Here is a 24,156-nt window from a genome sequence, read left to right on the forward strand (position 1 = left end):
TCTTTCTTTTTCTTATGTTTTATTTTTCCTCCCCCTCTCCTCCTTTACTCCTCTGTCTTTCTTCATCTGATGTAAAAGCACTAAGACTTCCTAAATAGGACAGTTTTGTAGATGCTTCATGCAGAACAACTGAATTCAGTTGGAAATGGATTGAAATGATGTCACCACGTCGGCATCTTTCAAGAGTTCTCGACCTCTTCAATCCCTCTTATCACATATTACTCATTACAAACTCATGTTTGTGCAGCCAAATGTTGTTCAGACCTGCAGAATATTATTTTTAAATCTGGTGCAGATCACAACATTACCACAGATGCTGGATATGTTTGGCTAAAGTTTGGGGAAATTTGTCTCAAAAGACGTTTTGATCTGATGCAGTCATAGAAACCAGGGTTTGAACATCATGTGGCTCCTCTGAAGAGATGGAACGATACACAAAAGAGAGGAATAAATAGATTTTTCTAACCTTCAATCTACTTAAAAGGAAAGAACAAATGAAAACTGTTGTTTCATGTTTTGTATGACTTGTTGCATTGACATGTCGATGTCTCACCTCCTCACCGTGTCTCTTCTCCTCTCTGTCCCTCAGGATGAATTCCATCCTTTCATCGAAGCCCTGCTGCCCCACGTCCGGGCCTTCGCCTACACATGGTTCAACCTGCAGGCCCGCAAGAGGAAGTACTTCAAGAAGCACGAGAAGCGCATGTCCAAGGAGGAGGAACGCGCCGTGAAGGACGAGCTGCTCAGCGAGAAGCCCGAGGTCAAACAGAAGTGGGCGTCGCGCCTCCTGGCCAAACTGCGCAAGGACATCCGGCCCGAGTTCAGGGAGGACTTTGTGCTGACGGTGACGGGGAAGAAGGCGCCGTGCTGCGTGCTGTCCAACCCCGATCAGAAGGGCAAGATGAGGAGGATCGACTGCCTGCGCCAGGCGGACAAAGTGTGGAGGCTGGACCTGGTCATGGTGATTTTATTCAAAGGGATTCCCCTCGAAAGTACTGACGGGGAGAGGCTGGTAAAGTCTCCTCAGTGTTCGAACCCCACCCTGTGTGTGCAGCCGCACCACATCGGAGTTTCAGTCAAGGAACTGGATCTCTACCTGGCCTACTTCGTGCACGCAGGTCAGTCCCACTCTCTTCTTTATGTGTGTGTGTGTTTGAGTGTGTGTGACGTGATGCTGAGCAGCCGGTTGTCTGCAGCAGAAGTTGCAGCTCTTTGTTTGGTCTGTGTGAGAATGAACATGTGACAAAAACACGCAAACACGATGCAGACGTCACACCAACGACACCTGACACACCTGAAGCTCCTGTTGGTGTTTCTGTCGTTTGTGGCTCGTAGCTTCAGATCAGTTCTCTGCTGCTGAGTTTGAAGCTTTTGTTGCTGCTCAGGGTTCAGAGTTCATAGTTGATTCTTCAGTTTCCTGTGAGTTTGTGCGCTGAGTGTGGATGAGGACTTTCAGACTGATTCAACAGGGTCTTTTCCTCAAATATATATTTGAAGTAATTTAATAAAAGTGTCTTTTAGATTTGAGGTGTAAACAGCTGACTGATGTCACATTCACAGGTCTCGGTAATGTTACATTAACTTTAGCTTCGTTTTTTATAGATATCTGAAGGAACAATACTTGTTATTTGTTGATATCACAAAGTCTGCCACGAGACGACGATTCAGGGGAAACTGTGACTGATGTAAGATAATATCATATTTAACATTATGTCACTCATCACTTTCAGAAGAAACTGTTTTTTCTGCTCTTGGCCATAAAAGAAAACAACAACACACAAATAACTGGGAATAATTATAACTCCAGTAAAGTTGATTTTAAATTAACTCCGCTGACAAACGTAAAACAACAAGAACATTAAAGTTGACTGAGTAATAAAAGGTTTTTGCTAGTTTCTATACTAGCGACCAGCAGACTTTCCCTCATAGCAGAACAAACTGCGTGTATTATTCTTTTCTTGTCACTGCTGGTTAAAGTCACTGCAGCTTCCAGCAGAAAAAAAACGGTTGAATTTTCAGCCTGCTTGAATGTTTTTATTGATGGAAACAAAGCAGCTCATGTTGCTGCAGTTCGAGCAACAAGTTAGTCCAGCCAGGTTTTCTCACGTCTTTTTCTCCAAAATCTAAAATATTTCCACACTGCTGATTTGTCCCTGAGACGGGGTGAATGTCCTCATCGTCTTTGTCTTTGCTGCTCGTTTTTATCTGCCCGGCTCGTGCTGCTGCTGCACCGTTTGAAAGTTCAGGCGAAAAGTGACACATGGGAATTGTTAGAGTAAAAGCAGATTTTAAAGATGTTTTCACTTTGCATCGTTGATCATTGAGTCAATACATCGATCCAGATCAATGGATTATTCCACCCGTAGCTTCCTGTGTGTTTTCTCGATTTGTCTCGGCTGTTTTGTTGCAGCTTCTTGTTTGATTTTCTGCAGGACTGTGGATCAATTTAGTTCACAAATCTGTTGAATTTTTACTTCCATCAACAGGTGATGTTGGCAAACATTACAAGCATTATTAACTGTAACTGGATCATATTACAGTTACAGATTTTAAAAAAAGAAAAAGAAAACAGGTAAAAATGTTGATTATTAGTAGGATTGTAATTTTAAAATAAAGAACAATCACTGGGTGGAAATTTCACAATTTCTTTGTCTCTAAATCAATCAAATAATTGCTCACAACAAAGGAGAGAACAGCTGGACAAACTAATAAACCTGACATTTAACATTAAACACTTAGAACTGCAACAATTAATCAATCATGAATCAACTTTTAAATTAATCTGCATCTATTTTAATCAAAATTTGAATCTTTTTTGTTAAAAAAAATTAAAATTCTTTGATTTGACCAAATAAGACATTTGAGGACGTCACCTCGGATTTTGATCAACATTTTCTGACATTTTATTGACCAAACAACTGATAGATTATTGCCTGATTGATCACTAGTTGAAACAGGTGGAGCGCACAGACGTCCATGTGTTCCACCGGTTTTCATGTTTGGACATATTTTTCAGTGACAGGATCAATTTTTCACCATTTTAAACACATAATCGATCAATAAATCAATGATAAAAATAATTGTCAGGTTACATTACTTTAACGTTGTGATACTTGGATTACTTTCTGTAGTTTTCATCTAGTTGTTGTTGTTGTTGTGTTTTTTAATTCAGTGTTTTCTTTGAGGGATTTAATATCAGATTTCCTGAAACTTTCTTCTCTCAGCTTGTTTATCTGTTAGTTTGAGGATAAAAAATCCTGCTCTCTGTCTCTGAGACAAACATGTTATCTGCTGCAGACAGGCATAATTTCATCAGCGGTCAGTAAAGCAGAAGTCTGAGGAAACAGAAGCGTCTGTGCCAGAACTCCTCACAGTTCTGCTGCCCTCTGTGAGCAGAGCAGCTGAGGCTCTGGCACACCTTTCAGGACGACTCGCTCCGCTAAAAAAAAAAAAACACAATTATCTCCGGAGTGATTGCTCAGCACGTTTCCTGATTTCCGGCTGATTCCACGGGAAAATAATTTGGCTGGTTGGAATATTTCAGTGTGCAACAGCGAGCGGCGGCCGAGGCATGTAGAGGAGACGTTTGGCAGCAGACGCTCTGAATACTTGGCACCGAGCTCGGCTGAAGTTTGTTGGAGTTTTCTTGACAAAAGGAGGACAGCTTCCAGATAGTCGGCTGAAAATTATCTGCAGGGTCCACGTTCAGATTCCTTCAGCAGCCAGCCGGGGAGGATTTTCATAACTGATGCTTAAATTTGTCTGTCTTATCGTTTCCATCTGAGTCCTCAGAGTGAAAAACATGAGAATATTTACACCTGTTTCCAATAAAAATCCACTCCGTTCAAGCATTTACTGAATTAAAGGACACTTTCCTGAATTTAAAAGTCAATTTTTGAGCTCAGAGTCTATTTAGTAGCTGTTCTGGACCTTTCAGTCGTGTCACATGATCATCAGAAGGTGAAAACGTTCAGTTTTTACCAAAAACTCCAGGTACCAAGATAACAAATCCATGATATGATATTTATCCTTTATTATATCTGATGTTTACAGCATTTTAGGTTTGAATAAAATGAGTTTTTTCCTTCTAACTTAAAGTGCTTCTGCTTTCCATCTTTAATAAGATGAAAGTAGCAGCCATGATCTAAACGTGTAAAAAATTGGCATGGACAGTCTTGCATTGTGAAAAACCAAAACAATGCATCAGTCAGTAGCAGTTCTTTTATAAAATAAAATAAAAATAATAAAATAAAATAATTGACCATGTAATATCACTGTAATTATCGTTACAGCAATTTTATTGCAATATAATGAATGTTTCATATATAGTTACATCTCAAACAAGAGGTCTTTTAAAGTGCTCAGAGAAAAATGGAAAAATTAACTGAAGTTCATGACAGAAGATGAAACTGCAGCTGCAGAGGAAGATCATGTGATTTGATCAAAAGCTCCAGAACTGCTTCTAAATGCCACAGTTTTCTCTTCTTGTTTCAAAATACAGATTTTGAGCTCATGGTTGCGTCGTGTGCACGATATTCTTGGCATTCAAGTCGTGTTAGTTGTTAGCCACCGAGGCTAATTTAGCACGCTAATGAGCAAATGATGTGACGCAGGAAGTGCAGAGACATGAAGAAAAGATGAGGCCGGTCGGAATATCACCATTTTCATATGATAAAATTACAAATTAAAAACTTCATATGACAAAAATCACAATATATTAAAGGTCCAGTGTGTCACAATTTATTGTCAGAAACAGAGTATCATATTCATGAGTGTGTTTTCATTCGTGTATAATCACCTGAAAATAAGCCTTATTGTGTTTTTGTTACCTTAGAATGAGCCTTTTACATCTACAGAGGGAGCAGCGTCTCTTCCACAGAGGCCGCCATGTTGAACCGCCATGTTTCTACAGTAGCCCAGAACAGACAAACTAGCTGAACACTGGCTCTAGATGCAGACTTTTTGCTTTCTTTGCACGTTTCACAGCCACCATAGGTTCTTCTGCATGTCTAGAAGGGGAGGGTGAGACAACATGTTTGCACTCTGGAGACTCACTACTAGATGCCACTGAATCCTCCAGACTGGCCCTTTAATGGACTCCAGAACGGCTTTAACATGCCAAACATTTTCTTTCCTGTTTCAAGATAATATGACTGCTTATTGTGACCATTGTAGGCTAAAAAAAATGAAAATATGGAGCTGGGGTTGGTGGTGATATTCCCTCAAAACATACAGAAATTAAATTGGTGATTTTTTGAGGAAAAACTGAGATTATTTAGGCAAAAAATAGCAAGAAAAATCCATGCATCCAATTCTGAGATTTAAGTCACAAATATGCGAGTACGAGTATATAATATACGATATTTAAGATTTGGAGAGAAAAAGTGTTTTTAATTGTATATTTTCCTTCAGTTCTCATCGTGTTTTTGTGGAGGTGAAGTTTCGGCTGCGGTCCGTCAGCAGACACAAACACTCTTGCAAAGATTCTCCGTCCCTGAGCCTTAATTACAATCATTTCCTCCCTCAGACTGAAGCCTCTCTGAGCCCAAAGACTGCCGCCTTTCTCCTCCTTCTCAGCCCTCAGTGTGTGTTTTCACTGTGCGGTCGCAGTAATCAGCTGCGTGCACGTTCACACTGAGCTCCCTTCAGTTTGGGAGGAAAAAGTTTGGAGGCTAAAACGCCTCCAACGCTGCCGCTGATTCATGGTTTCGTTCTGAGTCGAGGGTCTTTTAGCTCCGTCGGATTCTTGGCTGAAAGTTTGAACCCTCACTGAGGTTTTTGTTTGAATTTTTAGTTGCTTGTCATCGACAGAAACACAGAGGGGGATAATTAGTGGTGAACACAGTCGCAATTCTTGAGAATTATGTTTATGTTTGAATTTTCTCTCCTGCTAAATTTAGGTTTTATATTGGAACAACTTTTGCCACCCAGATCCAGAGCGTCGAAGTCTTTTCATCAGGACTTGGCAGCATTTTGTCTCTTTTGAATGATCCGACTCCCCCGTTCCTCCCCCCTCCTGGTCTGGATGCACGAGGATCAGGTTTCTTCCTGCCTCTTATTTAAGGCAGCGGAGCTTTTCTGAAGCGGCAGCGTTGATTAAAAGCCTGGTGAAGGCAGACTGACCTCAGGACTGGCAGGGCCGGAGGCGGGGTCTGTCGGGGCGGCCGGAGTCGGTAATTAAATTCATCCCCATACCACTGACTCAGGGTGGAGGAGGAGGAGGGGGGTGTTGCCAGTAGAAACCGCAGTGTACTACCAAACATTTATTATTTAATCCTCTGAGTGTTCAGCAGCTCGTCAGGATGTTCAGACCTCAAAGACAAAATCTGAAGTTTAGATTCAGCTTCAGTTTTACAGCAAACATCAGACGTTTGTTCGTTTAGTGATTTTTTTAAATATACAATGATGCATATCATGGGTTTGTTGCACTCAAGTCCTTTCTTAAGTCATTTTTTTCTCTTCTTTCACACTTGTCTCTGTCTCAGGGGCTTTTGACTCTGACTTGTTGCTCGCAGGTGTTTTTCTTTGACCCGTCCTGTTGCTCTCACCTCAGTTTGGAGAGGCAACGTGTACTTGATGCCGTCTCATTTACAGTTTTTATAAGACAAACTGAGATCTGCGAGGTTGCAAAATGTTCACACACTGAATGTCTATGAAACATTCACTCACCGTGTTTCCATCGATGTGTTTTTATGCAAATTTTGATTTGAATTTTGAAATTACAAAATTTGAAAAAAACTTCCTCAGTTACAAAAAGTTTTGATGCTCACTTGAGATCTTTGGTGTCAAAGTCTTCAGCCTTGAAGTGTAACTGAAATTATTATTCTTATTCAAAAGGTCCCATCATCTGTCCTACAGTAGGACAAGACAGATTTTGTGGCTGTTTTGCCCCTTTTTGTAGTCGTCTTGTGCTTTTTTGTGGTCAGTTAGTGTCCCTGTAGTTGTTATGCATCTCTCTGTAGTGTTTTTTTGTGATCATATTGTAGTTATTTTACGTGTCTTTGAGGTCATTTTACGTCTCCTTGTGGTTGTTATGTCTTTTTGAGTGACGTCTTGCAGATGAAACCCAGACAAACCCCTGAGGCTTGCCTCAGGAATCGCTGCAAAGAGTTGTCTTTACATCTTGGTTATATTTTTGTTGAATTTGGTTGAAAGCTGACCATTATCTTCATTTAGTTAACAGTCAGTTAACCCTTTAATTCACTCAAGTTTAAAGCTTAAAGCTTTAAAGGTTTTTCTATTTTGAGGATTTACATTTGAAGATGTCACTCTGAACTTTGGGAACTCAGATCAGGGTATTTTTTTTATCAGATTTTCTGACTGTTTATTGACCAGTTGATTAATTAGTTAATTAAAATAACAATGACTTAATATATTCTTGGCAATTAAAAAAAGATTAAATTAAAAAAGTCAGAGCTATCAGAGAACTTGAATAACAAATTTAATGGCTTTAAATTTGACTCAACAAAAAAATGCAGCTGGACTTGGACTTCACTTGGACTTGAGGTGCAATTTTTGTTGCAGCTCTAATATTGAAATGTTGTTGTTTGAATGCAACAGTTAAACGTCAGAGAGATGAATAAAAAGCGTCCAGTTTTCAGCCAAACTCTGGTTCAGACGGACCTGAAGGCTGCTGCACAGGGTGTGCACGTACATCTGCAAATACGGTAAACAGCTGAACAGGAAGTAGCTGCTGAGCGTCTAACAGGTGGAGATTTTCAAATTAACACACTCTCACTCACTGCAGTCAACCATGAACACACACACACACACACACACACACACACACACACACACACACACACACACACACACACACAGAGGCAGCATTCATTTGTCTGAGCAGTTGCAAGGAGTGTCTGCTGTGTGTGTGTGTGTGTGTGTGTGTTCAGGAACAAGTTGCAGGGTCAAAGGTCGCCCTCCCCCGATCCTCCCTGTCCCCTCACTGATTTACGAGCTCACCCGTGGCGGCGGCGGCGGGTGTCACTATCAGAGGAACGCTCAACGCGTGCTGAAAGGTCGTGACCCCTATCATGAGGCCGTTTAACCTCTAGGATAAACATCTCCCCCCTTCATTAGCAGGCAGCGGTGAACACACACGCACACACACACACACACACACTCACACACAGAGCTGAGGGGGGCGTGGTCAGGGCCGGCTGGTGGTGGCGTGCGGCTGGTCGTGAACAAAAGGTGGAAAAAGGTCGACTGCGGCACTTTGTCTCCTGTGTGTCTGTGATTTAGAAGCATCGCAGGCTGAAATAAAGATGTTAACATTTATTACAGATGAGATAATATTTATGTGAGCAGTAAAGTCAATTAAACATAATTAGAGAGATGGAACCATAAAAGTTGGATCGAATGAGTCTTACATTAAAGTTAGTGGCTCTGCAGCGAATCGGCTCCCAAAAGACGACCCAGCAGAGGAGGATTCACTCCGCTGACGTCTTCCCTCACACCGTCGAGACTTTTTAACTCTGTTTGAGATTCAGAGGCGAAGCAGCTGATGGAGTCAGAAAGACAGACGTATTACAACTCTGTTTTCTTACATTTCTCTTTATGTTCACACTCAGACTCTGAATTTATCTCGGTGTATCGTCTGTGTGCATCTCAGCCTGGTGTCTCTTCTAAAAACTGTTATAGACACATCTGTGGTGGGCACCAAATGTCGATTCATCCGCCGCTGAAAATAGTCCCCAACAAATGCATTAATTCCTCATGATACAGTAATGATTCACAAGTCTGTTTTTAAACATGAAGCTATATATTTAGCATGAGATATTTTATTATGCCCTGCAAATACGGTAAATGTTACCCCGAGTATGTTGTTGCAGAAGATGTGGAGAACAAAAAGCAAATTATACACATGTTAAATGAACATCTGAAACCAGAAAATGTATTGTATTAATAAACACGACAGACATGCGTCTCTTCACGGGTGATGATGACATGGAAACAACATATCCTAAACTAAAACTACAGTTAACAGCAATAGAACATCAACAGTGTTTACAGAGTCGACACTGTTACTTCTTCTGTTGTTGGTTTGTTTTTAAGCTAGAAAATGAAATTGTAGCTGTCATATGTTTGGTTTTAATCACATCAGAATTCAGACTTTATTATTATTCTTGGTGTCCATCTCTTGGTCGGGTCGTTTTGAGACGTAGCACGTCCAGTCGATGGAGGATGCAGACGTGTTTTTGTGACTTCATCTCGCCTCACGTGTTTATTAAGAAAAGTTTCTGCAGCAGCACAATTGGAGGATATCAGTGTGTCGGGCCGATAACGAGCCGAGGGTCCGACCTGCAAAATGTGCCGTTAGATATTTATCTTCCCGTCACCTGATATGACCCTGCAGGCCTGATACCAAGCAAACAGCAAGAGTGTATGTGTGTGTGTCTCTCTCTCTCTCTCTCTCTGTGTGTGTGTGTGTGTGTGTGTGTGTGTGTGTGTGTGTGTGTGTGTGTAAGACGTCTGACCCACTTCCCTCTGTCCTCCTGAGCTCTTAAAGAGATTTGGAGCTTCGTCTCTGAACTAGTTAGTGACCAGCCGTCCTCTCAGTCTGCACCAAAACTACACACCAGACTCCATCTTGATTCCAGACCTCCACTGATACACACAAATATACACACTTATGTTGTGTTTCCATCAGTTCAAACACACGATGTGAGACCAGGCTGCATTCAAACTCACATAGCTTTATTTTCAATTCTCGTGAGACCAAATATTTTGGGGAAAATGTGTTTAAATTGGTGCAGGATGAAGAATGAAGACGCTTTACTGAATTATCAAGTACAGAAGTTCAGGTAGATGATCAGATTTTATTGATCGAAATTCACAAAAAAACAACCAAGTTAGCAGTAAAAAGTGTTGAAGCACCAAAACTAAAAGCATCTGTTTGACTTTAATTTTGTAGGAGGAGTGGCTGACTGGTTTTATTTTGAGTTGTTTAAACCAACATTTCCAAATGGGATGCGTCCATCATTCAGGACGTCATGAGATAAACCTGTCAGGTCACAAGATGATCAACAGATTTATGACTCTGACTGACATCTGTACACTTTAAAAACAAAAAAGTTGAAGAAACTGGGAACAACAAGAAACAAGACAACATTCAACAAAAGATTCTTGAGTTTTGAGATCAAAGATTCAAAGAGTTTTGAAATTTACTTTTCTCGGTCCCTCCAGGAAGTTACGATCACAACAGTTAACTTTTAAATTCAGCCAATCCCCATGAATTCTGCATGACCTTGTAATTTTGTCCAATCGCTGCAACATTTCCACAAATTTGACCAATCGTTGTAGTTTCATGTGAGTTCCACTAATCACAGCAGTTCCACCCGCGCTAAAATCATACATGAACATCTCGAACTGACTCAGTGTTTTATGTTTTTTAATCTTTTTTATTTTGTCATGGTGACTCATCAATATATGTTTTGTAATCTTGAGCCTTTTTGGTTCCAGAGTGTGGCTTCATTCCCCAAGGAACAAGTTGCCTTTGACTTTTAATGAATTATATATTTTAACATGCATTACAATTTCTTCATAAATAGGTGCTGTGAAATCAGGGCTGCAACATTTCCCCAAAAAGTGAGAATACGACTTTAAGGAGTGAGTTGTAACGTGAAAATCATGTGTAGGTCTGTGGTTTGTTGTGTTGTGGATCACAGCTGATCAAAATCAGGCTCAACAGGTCTGTGAATGATTCTCATTACAGGCAGAGAAAAACTCAGAGATGGCAGCTTCTGTGTGTTTCCTCGTCGCTGACAGAAACAGAATCTGCCAACACGTCTGTGGTGACTGTTGGCTCGTCTCCTCTTACAGACGCTTTATGTTTCCTCTCCTCCTCCTCCTCGTCCTTCTTCTTCTTCTCCTCCTCCTCCTCCTTCTTCTCTTCCTGCTGCTCACCAGTCGTCATGTGGAGCTGTTTAAGGCGAGCACGGCATAAAAAAAAAACCACAGACTCTGTTGTGGTTCTTGAAGTACACACTGTGACCACGGGAAAACACCCCCAACCCACCAACACACACACACACACACACACACACACACACACACACACACACACAGATTGTACCATTCACAGTGAATGAGCTTTGGGCTCATTCATAAAAAAACGAACACACAGTCTTTGGCTCTGGGTGTCAGGAGGTCGACCACAGACGGAAGCTGCTGGTTTTACAACAAATCTCAGCAAATCAAAGAAAATAAACCGAACTGATGTGAGGAGGAAGTTATGAGAAACACTTCAAATCTGTTGGTTTAGGTTTTAAAAAGGAACGCTGGAGGATTAAAGGCTCCTCAACAGAGAGAAACAAACCGGGACAAATCATGTCCAACCACAAACACTTTATTTAATTACCAGACTCTAATGCCAATTTTATGGCAGAAATTCGTTCTTTAAGGATTATACATATAAGATGAAAAATCGGTGATCAGTGTTTTCCAACGTTGTCAAATGTCTAGTTTTGTCCAAAACACAAATATATTCAGTTTTCTGTCAGAGAGGAGTAAATTAGTGAGAGAATTTGTACATTTTTTTATTAAAAAATTACTCAAAACATTTAATTGATTATCAAAATAGTTTGTGATTAATTTAAGAATAATAATAATAATGATAATGTTTTGGTTTGCTTTAAGTTTTTTTCTTTCTAAACTTGCTGTGTGTCAGAAAACACAGAATTCACAACTTTAAACAATTTAAAAATGTGTTAAAATCCTTCAAAGTCTAAAACTAATAATACTGACTGATAACACAAGTGTCAACATGTGCTGTTATAATCATCTTTGTTTTAAAATAGATTTTTTATGAAAATGTTGGTCCTTTAAAGTTAAAGTTGTGTCCCAGATGATTTAATCAGGCATAAAAAGGTTAATCTGTACCCTAAGGACCCCTGTTTCACTTCCTGGTTTAAAAAAAGGTGGGAATACTGTTCAAACACTGATAAACTTTCTGTTTTTAGACAAATTAGTTAAATCATGAGGAGGTTACAACGTTTAATAACCATGAGTTCTTTTAAAATATATTTTCCTGTATAATTGAAGAGTAAAAATCAAAATACATTTTTGTCTCAGTCCTCCAGAGTGAGAGATATAACCTGAACCTCAGACGTCACCACTTTTATGCTGTTAGTTCAGTTTGTTGGTGTGAAACGGAGGGAAACTGAGTGTTTTCCAGTTCAGAGGCTCCTGGTTTGGTGCTGTCGGTGTCCCCCCCCACTCCTCCTCCCCCTCCTCCCCCATCCTCCCCCTCAGTGAGGCACATATCAGCTGATCCCTCGGCGTGCGGCGCGGTAAAGTCAGGTAATCCGGTTTAAAGTGTATTGTCAACGCTGAGCTCTCTGCGGATTTCCCTGCAAATATTCCAGTTTGGAACATATTTCTGCTCTCGCAGCGACACGAGAGGCTGTTAGAGCCGACTGATCCCTGAACACAACACAAACAAACAGCGCACACACACACACACACACACACACACACACACACACACCCTGTCAGCTTCTGTGTTGATTTATAGCATTGAACTTGAACTTGAACACTCATAAAAATAATAAAAGAATAAATTGAATTCTGCTCGTCCTGTTCCTCGGCTGTGAGGTGAGGACCGGAGGTCTTCATGGGTCCAAAGTTTCAGATTCGAGGGAAACCTTCCAGAACATCCTGTATAAATTAATTTTCAAAATAAGAGACCTGATATGAGACAGAGTTGAGGACAATCAGTCAATCTTTTGTCCAACCAGCAAACATTGTTGCTCGAAAAACTTAAACAGACTGACATCACAAAACAATCACAAAATTAAGTCAGTTGGCAAAAGAAAATGTGACTAAATGCTTCCTGTTTCCATCCACTGCCATCACACTTCATATTTTTTACTATCAGGAGTTGCTTCGTTGAGATGATTACATTGATTTTTCTGTCAGAAAACCATTAAACTCTTGCAGATAGAGATGTAACATTACCAGAAACTCAAAGTACGATAATACCTCAATAAAAAAAAAGTCCACTGTATGATATTTATTGTGATATTAAAAGAGATAGATCATTTTATCACCTCAGCCACTTCCATTCCAACATGTCGTCAGTCACAACCTACATGATCAATAATTATCAGTATAGACCGATATGAAACGTCGCTGTCATGCTTGGTTGTCCAGTACTACCTGCTGCTGACTAAAGAAACACACAGACTTCTCTCTGATGGTCTTCTTAACTTATGGCAGGTCATATAGAGGCATCAGGATTAAACTGAGACTGTAGTAGCTTTAATAAAATAAAAAGTAGCCATGATGTAAGCATGTGTAAAAAATTGGCCTGAATTATCTTCAGTAATTAAAAAAGTGCCAGTGGAAGCTCAGAGGGTGAAAATCAAAAGGATGGAAATGTGACAGTCTTCTTCTTCTTCTTCTTCTTCTTCTTCTTCTTCTTCTTCTTCTTCTTCTTCTTCTTCTTCTGCCCTGTGCACTGATCTCTGACACACACTCACACACCCTCTCGGTCCTCTAAAGGTCGTCCTCGCTCTCTTCTCCTGGAGGTCGTCCTGCAGGAATGTAGCTGTGTTCGTTGCCGGCGGTGATTTGTGAGAATCACTGTCTCTGTTGCTAAGGACGACCCCCTCCTCTCACCCTGATGATGATGGGGTGGTGGGTGGTGGGTGTGTGCGTGTGTGTGTGTGTGTGGGTGGGAGGGGGGGGGGTCCTTAGCAACACAGACCCCTCAGCGGAGCCCCCGCGGCAGTCCAGACTCTGCCCGTCTCGGTGCCAACCGTGCCAACAAAATGGTGTCTGGCTGCTGTTCAGGGTTTTGTTCTCCATGAAGCTTCAGAGATGCAAAATAAAACAAAATTAAATCCTTTAATTAATAAAAGTAACAACAAAAGTAGTTCAATAAAAACTTTAATTTAAACTGAAGAATCAGCAGTAAATTTAAGTTTTTTTACAGGAGAGTTAAAGGGTCTTTACACCAGATTTTCACATCAGTAAGTCGTCCTGTAAGTCTGTGTTGGCTAGGAGACCACATAGGAGACGTGGCTGTTAATTAGGTTCTAAGTTAAGACACGATCCAGTTGCATCATGGGAAATGTAGGATCCATTGTTTTTAAAAGTCAGGATTTCTTCACCTCTCCTGCTTAGGTTTGGTCTGTTCTGTTTTCAGTGTGTTTTCATTTCTGTTTTCACTACACTTTGTCATTATAATGTTGTTTTCTCACACATTTTTCATTTCATTTTTCACGTTTACATGTGATTTGCGTATCACACTTGGTCATATGGTGATTTTATTTTGATTGTGATTACTCGTGCAGCCAAAACTTTCAGTTACTGCATATTTTGAGTAATTAAAGTACTATTCAGTTATACGTCAGGCAAAAGTTTTATTACAGTAATGAACAATGAACACCTGAGCTGCCAGCTCATACCCATGTGTTTCTGCAGGACATGTTTCTGTGGACGAATCAACGTATGGAATTTTTAGTCCAGATGTCAGGATGCTTCACAAATCTCATTTTTTAAAACAGATATCTATTGCTGTCTGGTTCTGGTTCCAACAATGAGAGCAATATTTAAATATCACTAATGCAACAAATATTGCAAATTGATTTATTTTATGGTACGCGTTTTGTTGTCCCTATTTCTTTATATGCTAAAAAGCGGTTGCAACTGGTGGCAACCAAAGGCCAAGAAATGGTTGCCAATTTCTCAAAGTTGTTGCCAGTAGCAACCAGGCAACTGTGACTGTCAAGCCCTGATTTATCTTATTTCCCAGGGACATCACATATTAATTAACTTTACTGTATTTGCTGTGCAGTTGTCAGATAAATGTAGTGAAAAAAAGTCAGTATAAAGTAAAAGTCAAATATTTCCTTCTAAAGTGTTTTGGAAAAACCAATAAATATATTTAAAGACAGCAAACAGATTTAGTTATAATCCGTGTTTTTACTGGTGTTGAAGTTTATCAAGCTGCAGTTTTTATTACATCCTGTTGTAAATAAAAAGTTCTAATGCTGCCAGTATTTATGGTTTTATTTAGAAAATTCAGGAGAAATGAAACTCTGAGTGTTTCAGTGTGAACCTGCAGCTCTTCAGTCACATTTTAGTTTCTCACTTTCTCACTTTGACTGTTTGTCTTCATTTTACTTCTGAAACTTTTGACCTTTGACATTAAAAACACACAGATTCCTTTCTACTGAATCTGTGTGTGTTTCTGTCTGCCTGGCTGTCCGTCCATCTTGAAGGGCTTAATGAATGAGCTGTGTGCCAAAAACCCCTCACACACACACACACACACACACACACACACACACACACACACCCTCCCATTGTGTGTGAGGCCGTCGGGACGCTGCTGTGTGAAGCGAACGTCGACATGAACCAGGACAGCTGCGAGCGTCTGCAGGGAAAGTCTCCACAGATGGTGGAGGGAGAGAAACTCCAGAGTGCCGTATGGCTGCTGAAAAATAGACGAAGGAGAAGAAGGAGAAGAAGAAGCAGGTCGGAGGGATGGTGACGACATGTTTTCTCAGTTGGTGGAGAGGATTGTGATTGGCCGCTCAGTTCAGAGGAGATTCGGTCTGTTAGCGTCAAAACCAAAGTGTCTGCTGGGACGTGACGTCGCCCCCTGCTGGTCAGAGAATCAGACGAAAAAACTTTTATTTTACTGCAACTGGAAAAGTCAGATATCCACAGAAAAATAAGAAAAATGTCATAAAATACTTTGGTTCAGTTTTTCTACAGTTTATCATGAAAATAGACTTTTCATACAGGTTTTATTTAGTTAAAGCTTTTATAAAACAGGCCTGAACTGACGGCAGGAAGTCGTCGTCCGCATGTTTAAATTGATCTTAAATAATAATAAGTGATCGGTGGAACGTTCGTTCTCTCTGCAGCTGAAAGCTCAAACGTCTGTCTGTCTTATCCTCACGCTGTACGCTCGTACTGCAAGCTCATGACAGCATTATGATACATTATGTACTATATTTGTTCTACCTAGAACAATTTGCTTCTGAGGAACCCTGTTTGGAAGAAAGGGTTTGTTGTAAGACTAAGGGTTCCATTAAAAAAGAACATTTTTTAGAGGAGACAGCTGTTGAAATCCTTGAACAACTTGCTCATCGAAGGTTTGTCATAATTCTAATAAAAACCGGTTCTCGGTAGAACCCCCTGTGTTGATTCTAGATAAAACCCTTGGAATGTAAAAATATTCTCCATAGAACCTCCTGGTTGGATTCTTGTTCACACAGTTATAATGGTAGAAAGTTTCTGGATGGAACCATTGCACCTTAAAAGGGTTCTCTGCAGAACCTCTCACAGGGGGTTCTAGGTAGAATTCCAAGTATACTTTTATAAAAAAAAAGTTCTAACAAGAACCAAACATGGGTCTTCAATGGGGACGAGCTGAAGAACCACATGGTTCTAGCACCTATATTTATAAGGGTGTATGTGATGCTGTCGGAGAACGTGGAACATGTTGCAGTGGAAGTAAAACTTTGATTGAGAGGAAAATACATTTGGTGTTTGATCAGTTAGTTGTGTTGAGAAATGTTTTGTTCATGTTTCTACAGACTTGTTTAGGATCAATATATTTTATTGTTTATTTATTCAAATGGAATGAAAAACATGCTGACTTTGTGTGTTTTTCTTATTTATGACGCGACTTAAATGATTTTATGAGTCAGTATGATTTATTGACTTTCATAATCTTTTAGCTTAGGTTGTACAGATTTGGAGGATATGAAGCATTTGATGATTCTCCAGGAAATAATGAGCACAATAATAAGTAAAAGCACTGCTGGACTGTTTCTGCTGGAGAGTTCAAAGGGTTAATTTAAATGTTACATCCATCAGTCACAGGTGAGCTGTTAGATCATGTTCTCCAAAACTTTTTGACTTAAATTTCAGGCAAAATGATTCAACCACAGAGAAATAAAAGTAAAAAAAAACAAAAAACAGCAACACAGCTGTTCTGATGTGACAAAACTTTTGTCCCTTCAGAATAAAAGCGTACTTTAATGTTGTCCCGTCTGCGTGTCTGGATTATGGAGGAGATGTTATTAATGATTCTCTGTCCTTTTTTCTTGAACCAAAGTAGCTCATTAGTTAGAATCTGATTAGAATGATCACTTGATTAATTATACTGTGAATATTCAGCAGTTTTTCGGGGAGACTTGGCAGGAGAGGAGGGAGGCAGCTCCGCATGAGTCCTGGACGAGCAGATCTCCCCCCAAAACACCCAAAAACACAAACACAAAACGAAGAAGAAGAAGCATTCAGGGGATCGTCTCTCATCTTAGAACAGGATTTTATTTTGTTTTCATCTCCTGAATCTCGACTCAGACCTCTGAGGGCTGTTTTTCAGATGAGAAATGAGCAAAAAGTCGACCTTCTCATGTAGGAGGGATAGAAAAAGTGCCCAAAAAGAGAAAATGAAGGAGCAGCAGAGAGAAAGAGAGCATCAGTCAGGCTGAGGCTGAGGGTCGAGCTCTCTTTGCATATTTGAGGAAAAACTGTCCGACTCTTTGGCCCGAGTCCAGGAGGTGAAGCACACAAAGAGCTCATTCTGTGAAACCAGGACGCCTTTCCTTTTGTTTTTGTTGTTTTCTGTGTGTGTGTGTGTGTGTATGTGTGTATGTGTGTGTGTGTGTTAGCTTGCAGTCGACACCGTCAGATGTTCATTTTTAATTATTGACAAGTGAAGGATTAGTGGAGGTGGAGGTTGGGGAGCTGATAACTGAATTATTGAACTGTTTCTCTGCAGCGCTGCCCTCAGTCGCTCCGTCTGCGAGCCCAGCCGATGTGTCGGGGTGGGTGAGGGGGGTTCCGTGGCGTTTGCGGGGGCATTGGTGGTGAATAAAAGCGAGAGTGGGGATAATGAGGCTGTGGCGGCTCGTCGTGCCAAGCCACAAGGCGCTGGCAGCCGCCTGAATCCCTCACTGTTTATCTCGTGGACGCCGCTGCGGTCGGGAAGGAAAACTCCTAAAAATTATAAGTCAGCAGTGATCCAGGAGCTGAGAGGAGAGACGTGTGTGTGTGTGTGAGAGTTGATTCAGATATATTTACTCTATCTGAGGAAAACTGAGCTCTGTGCACTCTTTAAGCTAACCAACGTGGGTTTATTTTGTTAAAGTGCTAAAGGCTGAGCTGATATTTAATGTTTCCAGTTGATATTTCACCCTTCTAGAGCCAAAAAGGAACAAAAGTTCCAAGTGTTCTTGCAAAGGCACTTTTCAGATGAACACTAAACTCTCTACAACACATTTCTGTTTTATCAGTTTAATGACTCGTCTTTCACTGCAGTCTTATCAGACGTCTGGTCACATTTTCACTCTCACTTTCCTTTTCAATGGACGCCAAAATGTGCCCAAAAATTCCCTTGGTGCATTCACAGTCTCCTCTGACTCAGAAATGTCACAGCACAAACACTTTGCAGCTCGCTCAGGGGTTCACATCAAGCACCGCGTCCCGTCCAGCGCTGAGTACCAAACCTCAGAACATCTTTGGTCTGACTGAAATGTGTCTGCAGCACCGAGTATCAAAATCTGCACGTCTGCTTGTGTTCACAACTTTTAATAGTTTGTACAGAATGATAGTATCACATCTAGTGTCGTATTTCTGCTCACAAGCCAAGATATTCTGACTTTTAGTCTCTGTACGGCAGCGTTCCCACAGCTGGTACGAATGAATGAGGGATGGATGATCGGAGTCAGAGGACAGGACGTGTTACTGAGTTCGATTTGTGCAGTTTTGTTTATTTTTTCTGCTCATTTGCAACATTTCACATGATTTATCGATGAACTATAAAAAGGGGGTGGGACTTGATAAGTATCCATGTCTTTCTGCTCCTTTTCAAACGAGTTATTTATTTCAGCTGAATGTTTGCTGTTAAGTTCATTTCGTTTGTTTTTTTCATACTTAAATGTTCTTTTGTCTTTTAACATGTTTGAAAAGTCTAATCTAAAGAATCTAAAAGCAGCAGCAGCTCGTGGTCCGATGCTAATGCCTGCACTGTTAGCACGTAGCACGGCTGAAACGTCCTCAGACTCCCTCTGACTTCTTCACGCACAGCATCAAAAACTTTGTGTCGCTGTCTTAATCACAAAAGTCTGAGGTTCTGAGGGTTCTTCACACGGTGAGCAGGAACCTTTCGTTCTAGAAGAATGGTGACATATGTTAGGACTTAAATTATATTTGTTGAAGGTTTTAAAAAGCAGAGAATTTGGACTGTGGAAATAGTTTCCAACTCCAAAAACACTGATATCCTACATTTCCCATAATGCAACTGGACGTCTTTCATGAGAGCTTTCCTACTTGTTAGACATCTGTAGTCCCCAAGACTGATGACATCATGATGACATCATCGGGGTTATTTTCTCAGCGTTGATGAAGGTTCTTGTGTGCTCAGTCAGGTTGTTTCCATACAGGCGCTGTGATGTTGGTGTGAGTCCTGTTCCTCAGTAATGGATACTACACCACGCCCTCTGTGTGTGTGTGAGTGAGTGAGTGAGTGAGTGTGTGTGTGTGTGTGCTCGCCCAGGTCGTCAGCTCGTTAGCGGTGTGTGATCGGTGCGTCCGACTCCTCCACAGGCGGCCCCACCGGGGCCTCCGTTTTATTCACACACTCGAAGCAGAAAACTGTTTTCAGAGACGAGACAAAAGCTCCACTTGATTAAGCTGCGAGAGTGTCTGGGAACGTGGGCCCCGGTGACCGAGCTAATTGGTAAAACCTACCCCTCCCTCACCCCCCCCTCGCCCCCACCCCGGGGTCTCCCACACTTTAAAAAACCATCACCTCCTTCATTGTTTTTTTTCCTTTACTCACTTCTTCTCTGAATCACAGCACAAGTACAGTTGCTGTGAGAGGAGAGGAGACGAGGAGGGAGGAGAGGAGAGGAGAGGAAGAGAGGAGACGAGAGGCGGAGGAGAGGAGAGGAGAGGAGGAGAGGAGGTGCAGAGTCATACGTTATCTACTTTTTGCAGAAAAACTGAATCAGTCTCGAATTGAATTAATTGAAGTGAAAGTAAATGCTAGAATTTAATATTTTCAGTTAAAACTGTTTAATTTAAGAAGGAAAAATTCGATTCACAGCTCACTGGAACATCATTCATATTTCCAAAAACAGTGCACATCTGAGTTTTATTTCAGCAGCATCATCAAATAAAATACTTTTCAAAGTAAATTGTTACATTAAACTGTTCCCACTCATCAAGTTAGTGCCAAAAGAGAAAAAAAGGAATAAAATTAAAATGAATGTAAGTTTGAATTTTGACCTTTTCAGGTTGCTGTAGCAGGTCAGTGCAGTTAGCAAAATGAAGTCAGCAGCTGTTCGCTTGTTTCCACAGATCAGAGGAAATAAACGTCCAAATGTCCAAATCAGTACTGAAGACCCATGTTCTGATCTTTAACACACTGAGCAATAGAATATCATGAGATTGACACTAGGACACGTTAAAAATGTCATGATTTTGTATTTCATATTGTATTTTGTACTGTGCCGTGTGCACCGACTGTCTTTTAGTATGTGAAGCGCCTGCATTTACTGTAGTCTGTGTTGCACTTTAAATTTTATCTATTGCATGTACTTATGCGTAGGCTACAGATGGAAATTAGCATCTCGCTAAATCTGGTGCAACCATATTTTCATTTTTTGTAAATGATCATCAGTGACGATGAGGAGCTCAACCCCACACTCAGCATCACATGACCACGATATTGGGGTATTGCAGTTATTGCAGCCCCAGTAGCACGTCTTGCCTGGTGTTGGAAACACAGCCACGCCGTGTTTAAGGTAGCTACTAGCTAACAGTAGGCTACCTGCTGCAGTAATGCAGGTGCAGTGATGCTTGTGTTGCCTTTAACATCTGCACCAGAGGACAACGCTGTCAACTGACAGCTCAAAAGTTTAAGTGACATTAAAAGCTGAGCTGTGTAGTCTGGTAGGAACTACTCATATAGGATCCGGTGCTGCAATAGAACCAGATTTTGGTTGGTAACCCTGCTGAGAATCGATCAGCTGTTTGACCTGCTGACCTCTGAGTCACCACAGAGCCCAGGAGCAAGGCAGTCCTCCCTCCTCCTCCTCCCCCCTCTGTGTCTCTGTAGGACAAACAAACAGGACTCTGATGATAAGAGCATAGATCGTCCCGCTGACGGACGGGGTTTCCAAAGGATGACAGCAGGGGTCGACTGCTCGATGCCCACACACACACCCACACACACACACACGCACAGAGGACCATCCCCTCCTCTCCCTCTGCTGCTCTCTCTCTCCACACATATTCTTCCTCCCCCTCCTCCCCCCTCTATAACCCGCTCTGCGGCTTCCTGCTAATTAAATTCCTGCGCTGTCCATTAGACGGATAGAGTGAGCGGGACTGCTGACTCAACACAGGTAGGGCAGCTCCTCGCCGTAATGGCTCGCAGAGCTCGAGTGCCCGAGCAATTCATTTGGCCGCCCCGTTTTACACACCGAGGGTCACCGCAGGCTTTCAAGGGTGCAGAGAGAGAGAGAGAGGGAGGGGGAAGGGGGAGGGGGTTATAAGCTAATACCGTCAAAACGCTTTAATTCTAAAACGGACACTCGGCAAGGCTGTGTCCTCTAAAATGTACTGACGTGCTCTTTCTATAGGCTCTCTGTCAGCTGCAGAGTCGAACCGCCACACTTTTAATATCACCTCAGTTTCAGCCTCAACAAGTCCTAAACGACAAAATAAATCACTTTTATTACCATTATTCTCAAACAAAAGACCAGTGGTGAGAAGAGAAGTGAAAATCTATACTAGAGGTGTCACAATTTCAATATTAAATCAAAAATGAGCTTTCAATTACAGGAACCGAAATCAAAGCCAGAGGTGCTGATTCTTCCAGAGCTCTTTTTTTTCTTTCCAAACCCTCGCTGACTTCCAGCATCCAGCACGAAAAACTACACCACTTCACACCACAGCCGTTATATCACACTTGATACCATATAGAGCATGTTTTTAAAGAGGAATATAAAACAGTAAGTGACCAATGATCTGTTGAACTTTACAAATTAAGACTCTCTAGTCTAACAATGTCAGAGCTGTCGGTGACGGTGAAAAACAAAAAAAGTTTCAATCAGAAAGTTTCATTGAATTTTAGATTTGGAGAATTGTGACAGCCCTAATCTGTACTCATGTAAAAGTACAATTACTTCCATAAAAAATGATAATATCAGCTGATGGCCGATGGGTTCCTACACAGGCTTTCATTCAAAAAGGAAAACTGAGTGAGAAAACAGAGTTCTAATGAGGAACTGCAGAGACGCCCTGAGAGAGATGAAAGAAAACAAGTTTGTTTGGTTCAGACCTCAAAAAATGTCACATCATCACGATTTTTAAAAAGAAAATTCTAATGCAAAACTGATCATTCCCACTAATCATATTGCAATTTCAGTCAAATAATCTCAGTATGACTTTTTTACCAAATCATGCAGCCTTAGTTCCAACACTGATGGACAGATGGTGGTCACGGTTGAAATAAAACTACACGAACAAAGAAAAGAAAAGAATCTGACCAGATGTCAGCTTTCATGTTTGATATTTGATGTTTGGACAGATTTTGGTCGGTGCTGAGGTTTGATTCTGAGCAACAGAACACATCCAGCCGAGCGGTCTTCACATGATAATAAATTTGCCCTTCGCCCACAACGAGGCGGGGCTCAGCGAGGCAAAGTGCAGCGCTTTACGTCATCTCTGCCTGGCATACAAACAGCTCTTCTAACTTTAGCATTGCAGATTTCTCAATTCAATTCAATATGAACAATATTTGCAGAGAATTAATGCTGTAGATTGTAGAGAGAAACCCTCTAACCTGCTGCGTTATTAAAAATATTAATGTTTACATTGAGAATTGATCCTAAAGCAGCTACGTTAACGGTGTTTCAACCGCTGTTTTCTCACTTTACAATCCTAAAATGCTTCAGTTAATGCTGCTGTCAGTAATAAGTCACAGATCTGCAGTAAAGAGCTGAAATACAGCCGGTGACTCTGTTCTCCAGCCATGTAGTGGTCAACCCCTCCCACCGCCGTGCAGCACATCGAGCGCCAAACGCCCATCAGTCCAGACAAACGGGGTTAAAACTGCAGGCTGTACCAGGGCTGCACAGTTAACCAAAATGTTATCGTAATCACAGTATGGCTTTCTGCAATTTTCAAATCGCCGTGGGTGCAATATTTGTTAAAAGCAAAATGTGTCAAAAAACTTTAATTGTGAGGCAGAAATGTCCAGAACTGTCATTCTAACATGTTTTTCAACCAAAATACATTACATCCATCACTTTCTCCCTCCTCCTTTTGCGTTGTGTTTTTACCGCCGATCACGTGTGGGCACCTTCAGCATCACAGCTGAGCTCTGAACAGGCGGAGGCTCTGCAGTTTGCTCAGGGGCACTGCAGCAGGAAACACTGAACGAGTGTAAAAGTTCAGTCCCTCGACTGTTTGAACAGAAACAAAAAGCTCCCAGTGAGCAGCTGTCAGACAGCTGTGAGCTACATGAACGTTCAGAGCGGAGCTGATAGAAACATCAGAGTCTCTGAGCTGCTAACAGCGTGCAGGTGAAACTGGATGAGTTTACTTCTGCTTTATGAAGCATTTAATTAGATCAGTCTGATACCTGCAGAGATCATCCAGTCATGATGTACAGTATTTAATGCAGAGCTGACCAATAAACTGTGTTTTTAAAAGCTTTAAATGACTCATCTCTTCATCTCTGCAGATCCCTCTTCATATAAACCAATTGTCCCTTAAATCTCTCACTTTAACGTGACAAATTTACCAACTCACTCACAGAAAAAACCCTTAAACATCTCAGTACCTTAAATTCACTCAGGTGTTAAACTCCTTCAAGTTTATTTTCGGTGCTCAAATTCATTCTTTTATCCAGACGTCACTGATTCCACGTGTAAATTTAAGGGATTTTAAAAGTATACAAATCCGCTGCAGCATGCAGGATTATGTTTCAGTGTTGGTAGCAGCTGTAATACGTTCAGGTTCATATCACAGATTTGACTCCATAAGGTGGATTCATGAGGAATAAAACAGGATTTGAAGGATTTTCAACGTTGTCACGTAGGTGAATGTGCAGCTCAGCCTCGTTCTGACGTGTTTTCTCCCGCCTGTCCCCGCTGTAACTTCACACCTCCCTCC

General features: G+C 41.2%; 1 protein-coding gene across 3 annotated transcripts in view; it reads left to right on the forward strand.

The window, feature by feature from the left end:
• The window catches only part of nfia (nuclear factor I/A), a 245,412-nt gene that overhangs the window by 91,094 nt on the left and 130,162 nt on the right, over nt 1–24,156 (forward strand). For all 3 annotated transcript variants that reach the window (XM_084723833.1, XM_084723831.1, XM_084723832.1), the window contains exon 2: nt 590–1,118. In XM_084723833.1, the coding sequence (XP_084579959.1) occupies nt 590–1,118 (529 nt within the window). The remainder of the gene's footprint in view (nt 1–589; nt 1,119–24,156) is intronic.

This window comes from Lutjanus erythropterus, chromosome 7 (assembly GCF_056507025.1).
Source record: "Lutjanus erythropterus isolate fLutEry1 chromosome 7, fLutEry1.hap2, whole genome shotgun sequence".
Classification (NCBI taxonomy): Eukaryota; Metazoa; Chordata; class Actinopteri; order Lutjaniformes; family Lutjanidae; genus Lutjanus; species Lutjanus erythropterus.